This window comes from Theropithecus gelada, chromosome X (assembly GCF_003255815.1).
Source record: "Theropithecus gelada isolate Dixy chromosome X, Tgel_1.0, whole genome shotgun sequence".
Lineage (NCBI taxonomy): Eukaryota > Metazoa > Chordata > Mammalia > Primates > Cercopithecidae > Theropithecus > Theropithecus gelada.
Genome location: NC_037689.1, coordinates 127,099,222 through 127,117,806, shown reverse-complemented (window position 1 = coordinate 127,117,806; position 18,585 = coordinate 127,099,222). Strand labels below are relative to the sequence as shown.

Below are 18,585 nucleotides of genomic sequence, written 5' to 3'. Positions count from 1 at the left end.
AACCTATGTACTTGTTTCTATTCTTATTGTAACTGATTTATTACATACGTTGTTTTCTCATGCCTCTGGAAACTACAAGCTCCTTAAGGGCAAGAGGCAGCATACACATGCAGGGTGCACATACAGGGAACCCAGCACTTTCAGCAGTCTAGGGTAACCAACTGTCCCAGCATTGTATGGGACTCAGAGGCTTCCTAGGACTCAGGACTTCCAATGCTAAGACTGGGAAAGTCCCAGGCAAATAAGGCTTGCTGGTCACTCTACTGGTGACAGTAACATTAGACTTCACAGACAGAAGGTATTTAATGACTGATGAACTGGACTCTTTAACAATTGTGAATAACAAATACATGAGAAAATGAAACGAAAATCCTAGTTTTTTTTTATGGTGGAAATTCACTTCTGAACCTTTGGCTTTTTGTCCTCTGCATTTTTTTTTCTTGTTTCTATCTTTGTAAAGTGAGTTACAAAAAGGAAAATAAAATGATTAGTTAGAAGAAAAGAGATAAAAATGGAGAAAAAATGTGAAAGAAGGCACCCAAATAGACTACAAATAAGAAAATTAATGAGGGTGCCGCTGTAGAGAGGAAAAAAGAGAGGGAAGGAATAAAGTGTCAATTACAGCAGCCATGAAGATACAGGGAAAACTCCTTCAGGGCCTAACAAGTCCTTTCTTTCTCAGATAATTTATACTAAATGTGGTTTTAAAAGAGTAGTTTCTATCTGACATAAATTTAGAACAAAAACGCTTATTCTTTCTCACACACACAAACACACAATTCCTGAAAGACATATTTTAGCAAATACATAACTGACCTATTTAATGGGCCAGAAATTGCTTACAAAATAATGCTGGATGCTCCCTCACCATGTTGCTTGAGAAAGAGAACAAATTACCTCAAGACTCAACCTTCTACTCTTCTTGTCCATCCTAAAACCCTCTGTACCTCTGTGATCTGCAAACACTCCTACATCCTCAACTTCATCTGAATATTCTCTGCATCTCTCAGTAGTTCTCAACTATGCGTGCATTAAAATTACCAGAGGCACTTTATTATTTTTTATTTATTTATTTTTTGAGATGGAGTCTCGCTCTGTTGCCCAGACTTGAATGCAGTGGCACGAACTAAGCTCACTGCAACCTTGTCCCCCGGGTTCAAGCAATTCTCCTGCCTCAGCCTCCTGAGTAGCTGGGATTACAGGTGCCTGCCACCACATCCAGCTAATTGTTGTATTTTTGGTAGAGACGGGGTTTCACCATGTTGGTCAGGCTGGTCTTGAACTCCTGACCTTGTGATCCGCTCACCTTGGCCTCCCAAAGTGCTGGGATTTTAGGCGTGAGCCATTGTGCCTGGCCACCAGAGGCACTTTAAAAACAATATTGAATCCAGGCCCCACTCCAGGACAATTAAAACAGAATCTCTGGAGGTGAAGCCCAGGCACTCGTAGTTTCCCAGTGATCTGACCATATGTCCACATTAAAATTCAGAGTCTACCGCAAAACTGGCTGGTCCCTAGGAGGAGCACTTCTCCTACAACCCTCTTGTATTTATTTATTTATTTTTGAGATGGAGTCTCTATTGCCCAGCCTGGAGTGCAATGGCATGATCTCGGCTCACTGCAACCTCCACCACCCGGGTTCAAGCGATTCTCCTGCCTCAGCCTCCCAAGTAGCTGGGATTACAGGCACGCACCACCACACCCAGCTACTTTTTATATTTTTAGTAGAGACGGGGTTTCACCATGTTGGCCAGGCTAGTCTCAAACTCCTGACCTCGTGATCTGCCTGCCTCGGCCTCCCAAAGTGCTGGGATTACAGGCGTGAGCCACTGTGCCCGGCCTAACCCTCTTAATGGAGTCTGTTTATATTCTCTCACACCTGAAGTAATTTTTAGTTGGTGTCTTTATTTGTTCTAATAATACCACCAGACTATTCTTTCTCCTTCTCCCTCAGGCAAAATCCTTTCTCCTTTGAGGCTCATCCACTGGAATCTACCATTTCCTCCCTTTCCTCTACAAGATCATGCACCATCCTCCCAGAAACTTCAGAATCCAAGATAAGACTCATAAGACTTTCTCTACACTCAATCTCCTGCCATTAACTTTGGGTCCCTTTAAAATTAGCACAGAAAACCCAGTCAACACCTTCAACTTCCTCATCCAATGAGATTCCCCCTCCATCTCAGCCACCACTTCCTCAGTTGCTATTGGGACCCTCTCAGTTATACCCTGGATTTTGTCATCATAGAACCACCACCACTTCATAAACCTCTAATTCAAATATCCCTCCCTGATATGTTATTCCTTCCAACTTACTTGCTCATTATCCCCACTGTAACTTTTTTTTTTTTAACCTCATGGGAACCTCCAGCCCATTAATTTCTCCATTTTCTTACTATCCGTCAGCCCCTTCCTGTTCTCACTTCCCCTTCTACCAAACAGATGCCATCATTACTTTACACTCTTGCAAAAACCCAGAACTGCCTTACCTCTCTGTTCTTCCATGGCACCTACCTGGCTAAATACCAACCTTCATAAATCGAACTAATTGCCTTTCTGAACTTATACCTGAACGACCAGAGGGGGCAAATACGCACATCCACAACCAGATGGCTATCATTATAAATTCCTGATTGCCAATCTCAACTGGGTCCTCTATCATAGGAAGCAACCTAAGTTCCCACAGTCAATCAGTCTCCTACTACTATCTGAAACAACTGTTTCACACCTACTCATTTATCTTCAAAATTTGGATCCCCCATCTTCTTGAGCCCTCTTATTCTAAGCAGAATGCTTCAACTCATATTTCAGAGAAAAAATAAAGCTATCACATGGAAACTTATCTGTATTTGTAATCATCTCATCCTTTCCCTACTGATACAATGAAGAAGATTCCTCCTATCAAGCCTCCTTCACTTTGAATTACAACCCCTCTGATTCTCTCAGTAATCTTACACTCACAACTATTCCCTAGACACATCCCCATATCCTTAACGCTTTTCCTTTCACTAGTTCCTCCACATTAGCATATAATCATGTTCTAAGTCCTTCTCATCTGAAAAACAAAAATCTTCCTGGAGCTCTGATTTCCCTCCAACTCCAGTCCATCTCTATATTCCCCTGCAGTCATGTTTCTTTAAAAGACACACAGTCACAGACCTCCCATTTCTTACTTGAATCCATTCCAATATGACTTCCAAACCCACTATTTATCTGAAATTGCTTTAAGTTCACCAATAACCTCCATCCCATGGATATTTTTCAGTCGTCTTATTAGACCTATTAGCAGAAATCAACAGTTAATCCGGGCTTGACATAATCTCTTCCAAAGGCTTCTATGATACCATACTCATCTAGTTTCTCTCTCTCTCTCTCGTCACTAATTTTGAGTGCCCTTTGAAGTATCTCTTCCTCTATCTAACATTTAAACAGTGGAGCTCCTCAAGTTCAAACATAAATCTTTTTTCTCATTCTATACCAGTATTGTCCAATGGGACTTCCTGTGACTATGGACATGCTCTAAACTGTGCTGTCCAATTTGGTAGCTAACAACTTGATATGCGACTACTGCAACTGAGGGACTGAATTTCTCATTTTATTTCTAATTATTTTAAATAGGCACATGTAGCTAGTGGCTACTGTATTCGATAGCACAGTCCACACACAGTCACATCATCTCTTACGATTTTGAGTATCATCTACGTGCTAGTGACCCAGACCTTTCTTCTGAGATTCAAATGCATACATTCACTTGCCAATTTATCATCTACACTCAAGTGTCTCAAAAAAAAAAATCTCAGCAGGTGAGGTGGCTCACGCCTGCTAATCCCAAAACTTTGGGAGGCCGAGGTGGGCAGATCACCTGAGGTCAGGAGTTCCAGACCAGCCTGGCCAATAAGGCGAAACCCCCATCTCTGCTGAAAGTACAAAAATTAGCTGGACATGGTGGCGGGCACCTGTAATCCCAGCTACTCAGGAGGCTGAGGCAGGGGAATAGCTTGAACCCGGGAGGTGGAGGTTGCAGTGAGCTGAGATCGCGCCACTGCCCTCCAGCCTGGGCGACAAGAGCGAGACTCCATCTCAAAAAAAAAAAAAAAAAATCTCAAACTAAACATGACTGAAACTGAATTCATGACCCTTCCCCCTTAAGGAAAACTCATTCTTTCTGCAGTGTTCTTATTTCTGCAAATGGTACCATCATCCACAGTCATGTCAGAAACCCGAGATTCATCTTTGACACTTCCTCTCACCCCCTACACTCAAACCAATTCCTATGGATTTTACCTCCAAAAACATCTATCAAGTCTGACTGCTTATCTTCATTACTACTGCCACCACATTCTCTAGCTTATGCTATGGAAACAGCCTCCTAACTGGTCTCTCTGCTTCCATGCAAATGATGGCACCCCAGCATAAAATCCTTCATATTCTTCTCATTTTTAAAATCTCAAAATTCAGATTTAATACAGGGCTTACAAGATCCTGCCAGATCTGTCCCCTAGCCCGTTTTTCTTACCTTGGTGCCCAAGACCTGTTTTAGGCACCCTGGTCTTCTTTCACTTCAAAGAAAGTGTCAAGCTACTTCCCAGCCTGGAGCCTTGTAATTCCCTTTACTTGGTAAATTCTTCTCTCTCCCATCTTAACCGGTCTCTTACTTAGCCCCTCTGGTCTCAATTTAATTGTCACTTCTTCAAAGTGGTCTTCCTTGACCACCCTCCTAATATACTTACTCCTCACATAAACTCTTAGTACCTTCCCTCAAGAGCATTTATTAAAACTACAAGTATCTGGGTCGGGCGCAGTGGCTTACACCTGTAATCCCAGCACTTTAGGAGGCTGACGTGGCAGATCACAAGGTCAGGAGATCGAGACCATCCTGGCTAACATGGTGAAACCCCGTCTCCACTAAAAACACAAAAACTTAGCCAGGTCTGGTGGCGGGCGTCTGTAGTCCCAGCTACTTGGGAGGCTGAGGCAGGAGAATGGCGTGAACCTGGGAGGCGGAGCTTGCAGTGAGCCGAGATGGCACCACTGCGCTCCAGCCTGGATGACAGAGTAAGACTCCATCTCAAAAAAAACAAAAACAAAAACAAAACAAAACAAAACCCAAACAACAATTATCTGTATCTTATCAGTTTAAAGTCTGTTTCCTATATTAAAATCCTTAAAGTATCATGACTGTACTGCTTTCTGCTATATCCCTAGAGCCTAGCGTAGTTCCTGGCACATAAAAGACAGTCATATTTTTATAGAATGAAGGATTGAATTATAGGTATCTGTGTGACACTAGTAGCAAATTGCACAGAAGCAAGACCCAAAGTAGGAGCAGCAACTTTATCTTTGTCGTTCTGTACTGATTCTGCACTTACAAAAGTGCCTGACAAAGAGAAGGCACTCAACAAATAATTGTTGAATAATGAATAAACAAGGGACAGTTTAATATTAGGAAATTAGTACAATACAGTGTACCAATTGGTCAAATAAGAAAGAATGAAATCATCTCCATAAATACCGAAAAGACATTTGCTAAAATTCAGTATACATTCATAATTTTAAAAAACACAAACTTGAAATAAATGCAGTTTCTTAATTAAAAAAAAAAAAAACCTGTTAAATCAACAAGCAATAATGTCATTAACAGTGAAATACCACTTGAGGCATTCTCACTGAAATCAGGAGCCAAACAAGAAACATCATCGTTTACCACTGGTCCCAATATTCTCACTGGTATAGTGTACAACAACAGTAGCTACTAGAAAAGAGACAAAATTATTATTTATAGATGATTAAGGTTAGCTACCAAAATGAAAAAACAAAATGAAAAGCAAAAAAAGATTAAAAATAAATTTCAATGAAGCAACTGGATAAAAGATAAATAGCCATAACTCAACAGCTCTTCTGTATACTAGTAATAAACAATTAGAAGGGCATAGAAGAAAACTCCACCTGCAATAGCAGCAAATAAAATCCACCACAAAATACTTAACCTAAAAACTATATATATGAAGAAAGTATAAAATTTTACTGAAAGATATAAAAGAAGACCTGAAAAAAATAGATACATCATGTTCCTTGACAATGACTTAATTTTATGAAGAAGTTAATTTAATAAAATTTGGCACAGACCTATGGTGAAATATTGGTCTTTAAAAAGCATATTATAAAATAATTGTAAATGACATAGGAAAATGTGACAATATAATGTTAAATGAAGATGCAGGATAAAAACTATATATGAAGATTCCATTATGTAAAAATATAAAGAGTGGAAGGAAATACATAAAAATGTTAACCACAGTGGTGATCTCTAGATTGCAGGAAAATAATCTTAATTTGATACTTTAAGCTTTTCTGAATTTATAAATTGTACATAACGAAGATGTATTACTTCTATAATGAAAAAAAATTATTTACAAAGCATTTAACACCAATATCCAGACAATGGGAAAATGCATATTTACATTAAAATCAGGCCTGCCTAACAAACCCAAGATCTCCTTCGTGCAACACACTGTGTACCGTAAAGGTTTACGTATGAAGCCCAAGGATCAAGATAAAATACGGTTTCAGTGCAAATATTACTAAATGGGTAGAAATAACCAAGGATTTTATTTAAGTGGTCACTTACCTATTTTCCCCCTATAAGCCAGTAACTAGAACTCTGGACATAGCAACACATGGCTAATGTAGAAGCGGCTACAACAAAACTAATGCCGAAAATCAAGTGCTTATAAGAGAAAAGACACAGCTCAGTTTAACTTTTCAGCTTTGAATCAAATACCTCTCTACATCAAATACAGGACGTTTCCATCTCTCATTTCAGCAGCAATTTCAGTTGTTACAGAATTGCCTTTGTTCTAATTTTGCTTTTTTAAGTGTTGTTTTTGCCTTCTCCTTTCTAAGCACAGTAAGAAATAGACATTAAGTTATTTTCTCTCTTGGATACTTGCAGCTGGGGTTTACCTGGCCTTTTAGGCACAGCCTTTAAGACTTCTAAAATCCACAACCAAAGGGAAAAAAAAAAAAAACTCAAGCCAGAAAAAAGCCTACTTAAACTGTTCAATACAAATTAATAGTGCCAAGGGCTGGGACTCTGTCTAAACAAAGTTATGTAAACCCCTAGTCCCAAGCTCAGTGCCAGTTCCCACTCATCCAAGGACTCAACTAAGAGATAAGGCAACCCATTTGATTTCGATTCATGTGGTCAGATACTCTTTTCCATAGCAACCTCACAGTAGCATCGAGTGCCCATTTTCTCCACCCCATAAAATAGGACAATTAGATGATAAACAAAGAACAGCTTGCACAGAAAGTCAAAGATGATTTGCTTCAAACAGATAAAAATGAGAGAATGGAAACACTGAAAAGAAGATCATGTTCCCTCTAATAAAGAGATGCCTTGAGGGGATGGGGCTTAAATAAAAGACTAAACTTTTTTTTTTAAAGGAATGCCTGGACAAGCAATTTAAGGGACTCTTCAGCCTTCCAAAAAATACAACAAATAAAGGAAAATATTATGACTTAATTTGAAAAGAGGGTAGGGAAAAAACTTAAAATGTAATAGCAGTTAAAAGTGACCCAAAAAACCCACCAATAAACCTTATGTGCTTTAAACATTAGCCCTTCCTACAATTAACAATTCTACAGCAATGATTTAACTGACAGTAACAATACTGGTAGCTCAATGAAGTACAGCATTAGAAAGGTAGATCATTATTTTTAATTTTTATAAAGATTCTTACCAGCCACCTGCTTTTTCTTAGGCTTAGCCTACATGTTTTTGGGAAACAATGCTAATTTGTATGGCTGCTACAGGAGCCTACAGGAAAAGATGGTAAAATAAAAAATGTGCCCCAAAAGGTGTCTTAAATGTAGTGAGTGTTCAAGTAAATATTTGTCGAATAAAAATCAAGCACATTCAGAAAGATACTCACTGTTAGAAGCTATGTCAATCAAAAGAGTTTCTTCTGCTTCTGAGACAGGAAAAAAAAAGAGTAGGATCAGGGAAGAGAAAACCACTCATTACAACCAAAAGAATACATGCCTAACTAAATAACTGCTTCTCTCAGTCACTACTCCTAGGTCTTAGAACCTATTTTTTAAAATTCTTTTTCATTTAATATTTTTTAAAGGGATTTTTAATAGCACTAGGTTCTAAAGACTATGAGCAAATCAACTAAAATAAAAATGAACTGAAGAAGTAACCAAATGGAACTTCTCAAAGCAAATCAAGGAATGAGAAATTAATAGTACAGAATATAACAACATGTTAATTCAAGCAAAAGCAAGTTTAATTCCCCTTAACTGTAATATACTGATTTAACTCTGGGTCCTTTAGATACTTCTTTAGATACCAGAAGGCAAAGGAAGTTACCCTGAAAGTCCACAGGTGAATTACTTTCTTAACTCAGATCTATTCTATGAAAATTTCCCAGTGATCTCATCACATCTGCCCCCGTCCCACACAGGGGGGCAGAGTATACCTTCAGGTTACAACTACCACCTGTGGGCCAAAGGCCCTCCATACCCAACAGGGTGCAAAGCAGTCTGCAAGTTTAGAGTTCTCCTTATCTCTCAATGGTTCTCCTGGACTTCTTCCTTTACAACAAGTGTCTAGACCCAACCTATCTCTTCCCCTCTGATTTCTCTGGATTTGACCAACTGCACCTGCCAGACCCTCCAGGCTAATTGAATTCCGGGTACTGACTCCGTGGGATTAGCTTGGATCTACCTTGGTCAAATGGAGTAGTCTCACCTTTTTCACCTCCCTCCCAAGACTGAATTATTTATTTGGCTCCATTACTCAGGTACAACAGAAGCAACTGGCAAGAAACTAACTCATTTAATACCAGAAAGTAGTCTTCATATTATTAGGATGATTACACAAGGGGAATTAGGGCATCAAAACATAGATATTGTATGTTTACTACTGTTCTTCATTAACTTTTAGTTCTGTAAAACCTGAGTGTTTACAGATGGTTTTCTTTTTCTTTAGAGACGGCCTCACTCTCTTACCCAGGTTAGCATGCAGTGGCACAATCACAGCTCACTGCAGCCTCGAACTGCTGGGCTCAAGCGATCCTCCTGCTTCAGCCTCCCAAGTAGCTGGGACTACAGGTATCTGCCACCACGTTTGGCAAATGTTGTTTTTTTAATTTTATTTTTGTAGAGATGGGGGTCTCGCAATGTTGCCCAGGTTGGTCTTGAACTCCTGGGCTCAAGCAATCCTCCTGCCTCAGCTTCCCAAAACATTGGAATTACAGGCGCAGTTTACAAAATAGATGCACAGGTCAGGAAATAGAAAGGAGGTGAAAATCATACATAAGTCTTCCTTCAGTCATGGGGAACTATATTACATGTGTGCACATATTTTCCCAGATTCTAAGAAGCAGCACTACGATCTAACAATCAGCAATTGATTTCTTATTAAAAATACTAAGAGAAACAGGGTAAAAGAGATCCTAGAGGTAGAGTAAAAAGGTACAAAACTAATAGGATATTAATTTAAAGTCACGTTCTTTGGCTCTTCCCCTCTGTGAAGGGCTACATCTTGAAAAGTGAGGTGGCCACAGCCACTTACTATGGCATGCAGCTACCTTGTTTAGAATGTCTCTCTCACATAGGGCAGGCTAAATAGCTATCACTTCATTCTTCTGTACAATATGGACACTATTCATTGAAGCTATTTTTAATTCTTAACACAAGCATTCTTAAAAAGTCATATCCACTAGCTTAGTATTTTCACTTACAGGAATAAATCCTTAGGAAATAAGAGATGTGCAGGTATATTTAGGTGCAGAGATGTTCATCATATTACTATTTATACTAGTGAAAAATAACCCAAATGTCAACATAGTGGAATTATTACATTATGGACCATTCATAAACTGGAATGGCATATAGCCATTAATAACATGGAAAAGTGCTCATAATACGATAGCATGTAGAACAGACAAAAAATTGTATAAGATGAGTATCACTCATGCTGCAATGTATGTGTAGAAAAAAGGAAAATGCTAGGTGTTTATCTCTGAAGGATGGGAATTTAAGTGACCTATTTTCTTTACATTTTTCTGTTCTTTCCAAAGGTATTACATCATGTACATGTCACTTAGTGATTAAAAAATAGTTCAATGTAGTTTAAGAAAGAATCCATGCAAGCTAAGATTTAAGTTTTCCAAGAAAGGCCAGGCATGCTGGCTCACGCCTGTAAGTTGCCCAGCACTTTTGGAGGCTGAGATGGGCAGATTGCTTAAACTCAGGAGTTTGAGACCAGCCTGGGCAACATGGCGAAACCCTGTCTCTACAAAAATTACAAAAAAATAAAAATTAGCTGGGGGGTGGTGCACCTGCAGTCCCAGCTACTTGGGAGGCTGAAGTGGGAGGATCGCTTGAGCCTGGGAAATGACCTTGTCTTGAAAAAACAAGTTTTCCAAGAAGCTACAATTGATACAGAATGCTTCTGACTGATAAAGCCACTGGTCCTAGTGAAAACAGAATGTATTTGTTCTCTAGTATCAATTTCCTTTCTAGAGCAATGTGAGATGACAGAAGCAACACCTCCTACACAAACCTCCCAATTTTTAAGTTTCATCGTAGCAGATGAAACAACAGATTTTCTGTGCTCCGTCCCCAAATTTGAGGGCAGGAGGCCAAATATTTCCTCCTCAGAGTCAATTTTCTTATGAATCACCAATGTCAAGGTTTGAGAATCAGCACAATTGAGAATCAGCACAAGATATTACAATCTGGCAAGGTATGTTGCCAAATGTCTTAATTTCAAATAGCATGTGGAGAAAGTGCTGAATGTGTGTGAATCCAAGTGACCTTGGTACCTTATAATGAGCACTGTGTCCATTAAGCCCAAGAATGTTATTTAAATCCACATATAGGTCAGTCAGCATAAAAAACTACCTACACAGGTAATAATCTATGTACATCTCTAACCCAAGCCAAGGAAACAGGTGAGACTACAGACACACGCATATATACAAATATATTGCAATATAACCCTTCAGCATTCTTAAAGTATCATCTCCTCAACGTTATCTTTTTATGCAAAGAGTAATACATTTCATTTTACATGCAGTGACAAATTTAAATATGTATGGTATTACATAATGCAGTAATGACCAAGAAAAAACATTATAAAACTAGCTAAGCAATTAAAGCTAGTACCTTGAACACATCTGAAGTGGCTATTTATAGGAATGATATCTTGAACATGCTGTTCCTTCTCATGCAACTGGATTATTAACCTAGGAAACAGAAGAACGCATCAAAGAATAGCCACTGAAAAACCCATTTAGCAACAAAATACTTCGCTGTCCTGTTATACAAATCTAGTCTGTATTTATTAGACTTGCTGCATCTAGTTCCTGGATCTGAGCATCATGACAGCTAGATATTGCTCTAGGCCTAAAAGGACGCTAGTGGTGATGAACATCTGATTACCCACACTGTTCTCTAGGCCATATATCCTAAAAGCAGCATACAAGCTCAAGAGCATGAATTACAGAGTATATAGCTTCAGAGTATGCATACCAGAGTGAAGAACTGACAGCTAGATGTGAAGTCCAGGGACCACAGCCATCTTTACACCATGGAATTTCTAGTACCTAGCACAGAGCCTGGCACACAGCAGTTGCTCGTGTGTGTGGAATCAGTGAATTAGAAAATTCATAAATTAAGTTTCCAATTACACTACCATGGCTTTTTACCAAAGAATGGATCTGTCTCTTCAAACAAGCATTCAGGTTCATGGAGGAGTAAGAGGCAATGCTGAGCCAGCTGGATCGGTCAAAATATCAGTGACCAACAAGGTGGCAGATACCACAACCGGATTGCCTTCAAATCCCTTGTGTTTTTTCTCTGGTTTCCAAGTTTACACTGGTATTTCTATGAACATGAGTAAACCCGGCTCCCCAGTATGAAATCCATACTTCTAAATCCATATGTACTCCTGAAATATTAATTTTTCATTTATTATTTATCCTTAATGGCCCAGAATCGAGGTACAACCTACTGGTAAACAGCCATTCTGAACGTCAACTAGCATTCCCAAAGTCAAGCACTCTTCCAAGTATTGTTTTTAGTTTTGTTTTTGTCAGGAACACTCTGTTTCTTCCCGAGTTTCATCTTAAATATCACCTCCTCCGTGAAGCTTTCCTCAATACCCCCAAGCAGAACCAGCAGCCTTATTGCCTTTGTTTGCCCCTCTAATAGAATACTTATACACTCCATTATGGTTATATTTATTTCCCCTCACTGATTTTAGCCCCTTGAAAGCAAAGACCAGATCATAATCAGTTTTGTCTGCAGCCTAACAGATGCTCAACAAATACTGGTTGAATAAATCATCTAGCTTAATTAAGCTATAAGCAGAGGTGAATTTTAAAATGAAACTGTTCAACTTCTGACATTAAAATGTCATCATTTTGAAGGGTTTGATTTCTATTTTGTTGTCTTTTGGGGTGCTTGTTGTTTTTGCTTTTTGCATTTTCAAATGTGTTAACTTTGAAGAGGATAACCTGGGATAGGATAAGTAATTACTTAGAACTAAGGGAAATAAAAGTATTAATGCTTCTTTTCTGCTCTGATCCTTCTTGCCTAATTTGCAGGGGTTTGTATTCTAACGTGACTACAGGAATATGGGGCAGGCCCCTTTCAATCTGGAAAGTTCATGAGTTGAGTGGAGAGTCCTATAAACGCAGATGGAAACCAGAAACCAGATAAAAGGCTGAGAAATCAAAGGTTAAGGAGGAAGAGCTTACTTTGAGGAAGATAAACACAAACCACTAAAATCTCAAAACATGTAAACAAGATATGGTGTTGAACATCTAGCAGTAAAGCTTCATGTGAACAGTACTGTTAAAAACTATTACAAAACAGAAATAAACTGAGAATTTAAGTGAATTCCACAAACATTTATTGAGTGTTTACTACGTGTTACCCACTAAATTACGATGAAAGAGTAGGGCTAAGAATAAGCATAAAAATTCTACCTGAGTGTAATTATTCATTTCAGAATATGAAGATTAGAAATAATTGGCATACAGCAAAACAATGGAATTCAGAATTTGGTAGTTGTCAAACAGAAAAGAGTGACAAATCCTGAATGCCAACTCTGCCTTATCCCTAGGAAACGCTTTGATTTGTTCAAGGAAGGTTAAAGGTCAAACAGGCTTTTTCATAATCTATTATCCTTGAAAAAGATGAATCTTAGTGTTTGATTCCCTGTTTCCAAAAAAACCTGATTTTTAATTGTAATTTTGGTCAAGTAAATTTCCCATGGTTGACAGTAGGAACCACAGACGTAAAGATTTAAGACAGGCTTCAAGTTCTAGGATAAAAAGGCCAAAAGTAAAAAGTTCTGGACGCTCGAGTCAGAGAAGGCACCAGAGAGACAAGAACATGAGGATTACAGATGGTATTATGGTATTAGGTGTCTCCAGTAAATGCTTTCAAGAGAAACTTCTCAGTGTAATTCTGAGACATGTTACATAGGATCAGATCTCAGGTATTCTACTTCCTAATTGCAAACAAGTGACTTAACCTGTCTGTGCTTCAATTTTTGTATCTATAAAAGGGGGATGATGATATTACTATTTTATCGTAACCCTCACACGTGGATTAAATGAACTAATGAAAAGTGCTTAGAACAGTACCTGGCACATAAGCAGTCATTGAGTGTTAGTTATATAGCAACAACTGTATCAGTTGTTAGTTTATATATAAACTATAGTTTATATATATTTAAAACTATATAGTTTATAAACTGTTAATACAGCAACAACTATATTAGTTGTTAGTTATATAGTTGTTAGTTTTATAGTGTTATTTATATATTAGTGTTAGTTATATAGCAACCCCATACCCCCACATATACCCCCAACTATACCCCTATAACTTACACAGAATTGGAACACAAGACTTCCTTATTAGCTCAACAGAGTTCCAAATCTACTAATCCGAGGGACCACCTTCTGGGCTGTGGTCATCTCAGTAATGTAGCTATTCTATTCAATCTTCAGATTTTTGTTTTTACATTAGAGGAAACCAAGGCACAGAAGTTTTACTGGTTTGCTCAAGGGTCACCTCTCTCTAACCCACTCTAGCCTTTGGAAATGTTAGTGGTGTTCCACTTTTCTGCTGAATTTAGTTTTATTAAATTCTGAATTTAGTTTCATTAAACTAGTCTTCCAGGGTTGGATGAAATCTGGGTTTGATGAACTTCCCAATAGAGCTGACTAAGCAGGACCTAGGAAGGAGCTACTTCATAGAACTAGTTGACATCCAGTTACAGTGGCACCAATAGTCTCAGAAAAGAGCAGGTTGGGCCAGTGGGGATTTCTTCCATGTAAATCAGACAGCATAGACACAGAGGATCTAAAAGTGGGGACTGAGGAAATTGGTTTTAGGCAGAACCCAATGTTGGGAGACGGCAAGATTTAAGTGAACAATTTTTAAACTGGGAAGGAATATTATGCCAAGAAGCCAGTGAATATCCAAGGGAGGTGTCTTGGGCACACAGGGATAGGGACCTATGATATGTAAAGGTCACTATGGATACTTTTGAGATGAGGCATTAGTGACAATAGAGGTTAGCAGCTATGGTGATAGCTTATCAAAATAATCTTTTGATCAATCATTCAACAGTATTTACTGAGTTCCTATGTCTAAGGCAGAGAGGAAGGTGACACACTGATAAAATACTGTTATTTCTATCTCTACACATTTCATTACATTTTCTAACAGTCAAATCAGTAAGTGAGGCAGTTTCTGGCCTACACTAAACCATTACTGAATTAATGAATATGCCTTCAAACAAGTGGGATAAGGGGGTAGGGAGACTGGAGAAACCAGCTGAATAGGGTTAAGACAAGTCTGTAACGTGAACAATGAGGCATTCCCATAGCATTTTTACGTTTTGTAAACCACTCTCGCATTTATTTTTCCCCCACTTATAACTCCAAAGGCTATAAGGTAAGGCAGTTAATGGTTTTATTAAACTGAAGAGTTAACTTTGGCCCAGAAAGCTTTATTGACTTGCCCAACGTTACACAACACATGTCAGTTGCAGGGGCAGGAACTAAGAACCCAGGCTTCCTGCTTCCCCGCCCATTCAGTCCTTCCACTGAGCCACACTGCCAAGCAAGATCCAGAGGCTTGGAAGTTGAGGACAAAGCCCCGAGGTTAGAGAGCACTGGCACTTCACACCTGGACCTGAACCTGTTGCCCGCGTGGCCTTAGTAGGAGGACAGTGGGTGACCCGTCGCGGTTTGGGGTTGGGAGGTAATGGCAGGCTCACCTCCTCTGTGGGAATCAGGTGGTTACTTACTCATATTGCCCGTTCCTCTGGGCTAGGGTCAGGGCGCAGGGCTCCCGGAGAGGACCCTTCATCTCCATACCCTCGACAGTATGCGGGCGCTAGTCAAGGGTCTCCTTTGGAAGCGCGGTGGGGAGGAGTGGTGCACTGCGGGGCGAAGGGGGTCTTCCACCCCCCGCCCCGGCCGCCCTCACCCGCCCCGCCCGGCTTCGCCTCCCGCGCCGGCCCCCTCCCCCACTCTGCTTGGCCTCTGGGCCACCCGGTTGCCCCGCCCCGCCGTGTTCCGCAGGGCCCCCGACCCCCACCCGCGGCCCTGCGCGGTCTCCCCTCCCCCTTCTCTCCGGCGGATACGGCAAGGGGCTGGGCTCCGACCGGGAGCGGCGGCTCCATCCAGGCGGCCTCCGGGCTCGGCGGGACAGCGGACTGCGGGCGGATCCGACGACAGTGGCTCCCGAGTCCCCACACCCACCCACCTCGGCTGCGTGTCGTTTGAGGAACCGCTCCGCGCCGGGCGCCGGGCGCCGGGAGCCGGGAGCGGGGAGCTGGGAGCTGAGAATCTGACCCGAGAGAGAGCGGCGCCTCGCGCCCCCGCCAGTTTTCCAGGCCGCCGCAGATTCCGCTCCCTGCGGCCAACCTGCGGAACTGCAGCGAGAGACCCGACGGACTGGGGGCGTCTCTACTACGTCCAGCAAGGAATGGGGTTTAAATGCCACCTGTGACATCAAAATTGTTCTGAGGACTTTGAAGATGGCCACAGAAACAAAACACAGTCACACCTATGGGGGATCTCAAACCTGTTGTGTCAATACGACCCACATCATCCATATATGAAACAATATATATAAAATATATAATATATTATACATAATATATATTATATATGTAATATTTTATATATATATATATTTCTTAAGGTTATAATGCTCTGTGTTGGTTATCCTACCATTTCCCTTCCTCTTCTTTCTTCTATGCCCTATATCAGAGAATTCCCCAAAGCCCAGACCTTTGCTCCTCCTCCGCATCCCCTCCAGGTCACCTCTAACTAGACAATGTCCAAATATATATCCCTGGCCCAGACCTGTTACCTAATAGAGTCCATTGTTAATACATCACTACGTCACAAAACTAACTCATTATCATTTCACTTGAAAGCCATATATTGTCTTCCCCCTCCTAATCTCTATATCCAATCAGTCAACAAACCCTGTTAATATTTTACATGGAATTACTTTTAGATTCCTTATTTTCTTTCCATTCGCACTGCCATAACTTTATTGTAAGCCCTTGTGATAGCCTATCTGGGTTATTGCATTTTTCTTTAAATAAATCCTGTTGGGTTTACTCTGTCCTTTGACCTGTTTACTCTGTTGACAACCATAACAATATTTTTCCCAAAGTAATTTTTCGATTGTGTTATTCATTTGTTCCAGAATATATAATACACTAAGTATCAAGACTGACTGTAAGTCTGTAGTAATTAAAAGTATACTATGGAGATAGACAATCAATGAAGCACAATATAAAGCCCCCAAACAGACCACACATATATGGAAGGTTGATATGCAGCGTGTGGCACATTTCAAATCAGTGGGGAAATAATGGATTATCCACTAAGTGGTACTAGGGCTACTGCTTATCCATGTGGAAAACTATAAAATTAGACCCCTACCTCTAACCATGGAAGAAAAATCAATTCCAGGTGGATTAAAGATCTAAATGTGAAAAGCAAAACTTTATAACTCTCAGAAAAAAGCTGAGTATCTTTGTGAGCTTGGAATATGGAATGAGAATAAGACATTTAGCTAAATAAAATTTCAAAATGTGTGTACTTCAAGACAATATAAGCAAGTTAAAAGACAAACTGGCCTGCACAGTGGCTCATGCCTGTAATCCTAGCACTTTGGGAGGCCAAGGCGGTAGGATCACTTTAACCCAGGAGTTCAAGACCAGCCTGGGCAACGTGGCAAAACCCTGTCTCTACAAAAAATATAAAAACTAGCTGGATGTGGTGGCAAGTGCTTGCAGTCCCAGCTACTCAGGAGGCTGAGGTGGGAGTATCCCCTTGAGCCAGCGAGGTCACAGCTGCAGTGAGCCATGGATGGCGCCACTGCACTCCAGCCTGGGAGTCTGGGCGACAGAGCAAGAGCTTGTCTCAAAAAAAAAAAAAAAAAAAGAAAAAGAAAAGAAAAAAGGCCAGCTGTCATCACCTTTCTGACGTCTCCCACCATTTCCCTCCACTCTCTCTAACTAGCTTTGCTTAGTCACACTGACTCCTTGTTGTTCCTAGGACTTGTCAGGCACACTCTTGCCTCAGGGCCTTTGCACTTGCTGTTCACTCTGCCTGCACTCTCACCTCCTTCAGGTCTTTGCTCAAATGTCACTTTCTCGCTGAAGCCTTCCTAGACCACTTTATTGAAAACTGTAATTCAACAATCCCCTTCTCCATCATCACACATACATGTTTCCTATCCCTCTTCCCTGCTTATGTATCACTATCCACCACTTCTGTTTTATTTATCAATATTATTAGTCATTTACCTTCACCCACTAGAATGTTGAGTTCCACGAGTGCAAGGATTTTTGTCTGTTTTGATCATAGCTGCATTCTCAGTGCCTAGAACCATTCTTGGAGCAAAGTAGGTGCTAGAGAAATATTGATTACATGAATAAATGACTTAGTATCCAGGATATATAAGAACTCCTATAAAAAAGAAATAAAGAAACCTAATAGAAAAATTGACAAAGTATCTGAGTAAGTAATTCATAGTCAAGGAAACCCCTTGGTTTCCTTGGCCAATAAAGACATGAAAGATGCCTAACTTTATTACTATTCAGGGAAATTGAAAAGTAAAACCACAAGATACCATTTCACAACCATCGGTTTTGTGAAAATTTAAAAAGTCAGACAACCCCAAGTGTTGTTGAGGTTCTAGCAGTAGAACTCTGATTTAAGGCTAGAAGGAGTTTAAGTTGGTAGAACTGCTATGAAGAACAATTTGACGATGTCTAATAAAGGCAATACCCCTGAATCTAGAAATTCTATTTCTAGATATAGACACTGGCAAAACTCTACCTTTTATATGCACAAAGAGACATATAAAAGAATGTTCATTGCAGTATTATTTGTAATCTCAAAAATGGAAGCCAAGTAAATGTCAGCAGGTGAATGAATAAATAATGGTGTTCTCGATGAATGAATTTGAGCTACAGGTAGTAACAGCTAAATTTCAAAAATATAACGTTGAGCAAAAAGCGAA

General features: G+C 40.0%; 1 protein-coding gene across 2 annotated transcripts in view; it reads right to left on the bottom strand.

Moving 5' to 3' along the window:
* OCRL (OCRL, inositol polyphosphate-5-phosphatase) overlaps window positions 1–15,923 on the bottom strand; it is a 50,880-nt gene extending 34,957 nt beyond the window's left edge. For both annotated transcript variants that reach the window (XM_025373113.1, XM_025373114.1), the window contains exons 1-4: window positions 15,680–15,923; window positions 15,341–15,429; window positions 11,179–11,258; window positions 7,935–7,973 (exon numbers count right to left, since the gene is read on the bottom strand). In XM_025373113.1, the coding sequence (XP_025228898.1) occupies window positions 7,935–7,973; window positions 11,179–11,258; window positions 15,341–15,429; window positions 15,680–15,718 (247 nt within the window). In that variant the 5' untranslated portion in view covers window positions 15,719–15,923. The remainder of the gene's footprint in view (window positions 1–7,934; window positions 7,974–11,178; window positions 11,259–15,340; window positions 15,430–15,679) is intronic.
* Between the last annotated feature and the right edge of the window lie 2,662 nt (window positions 15,924–18,585).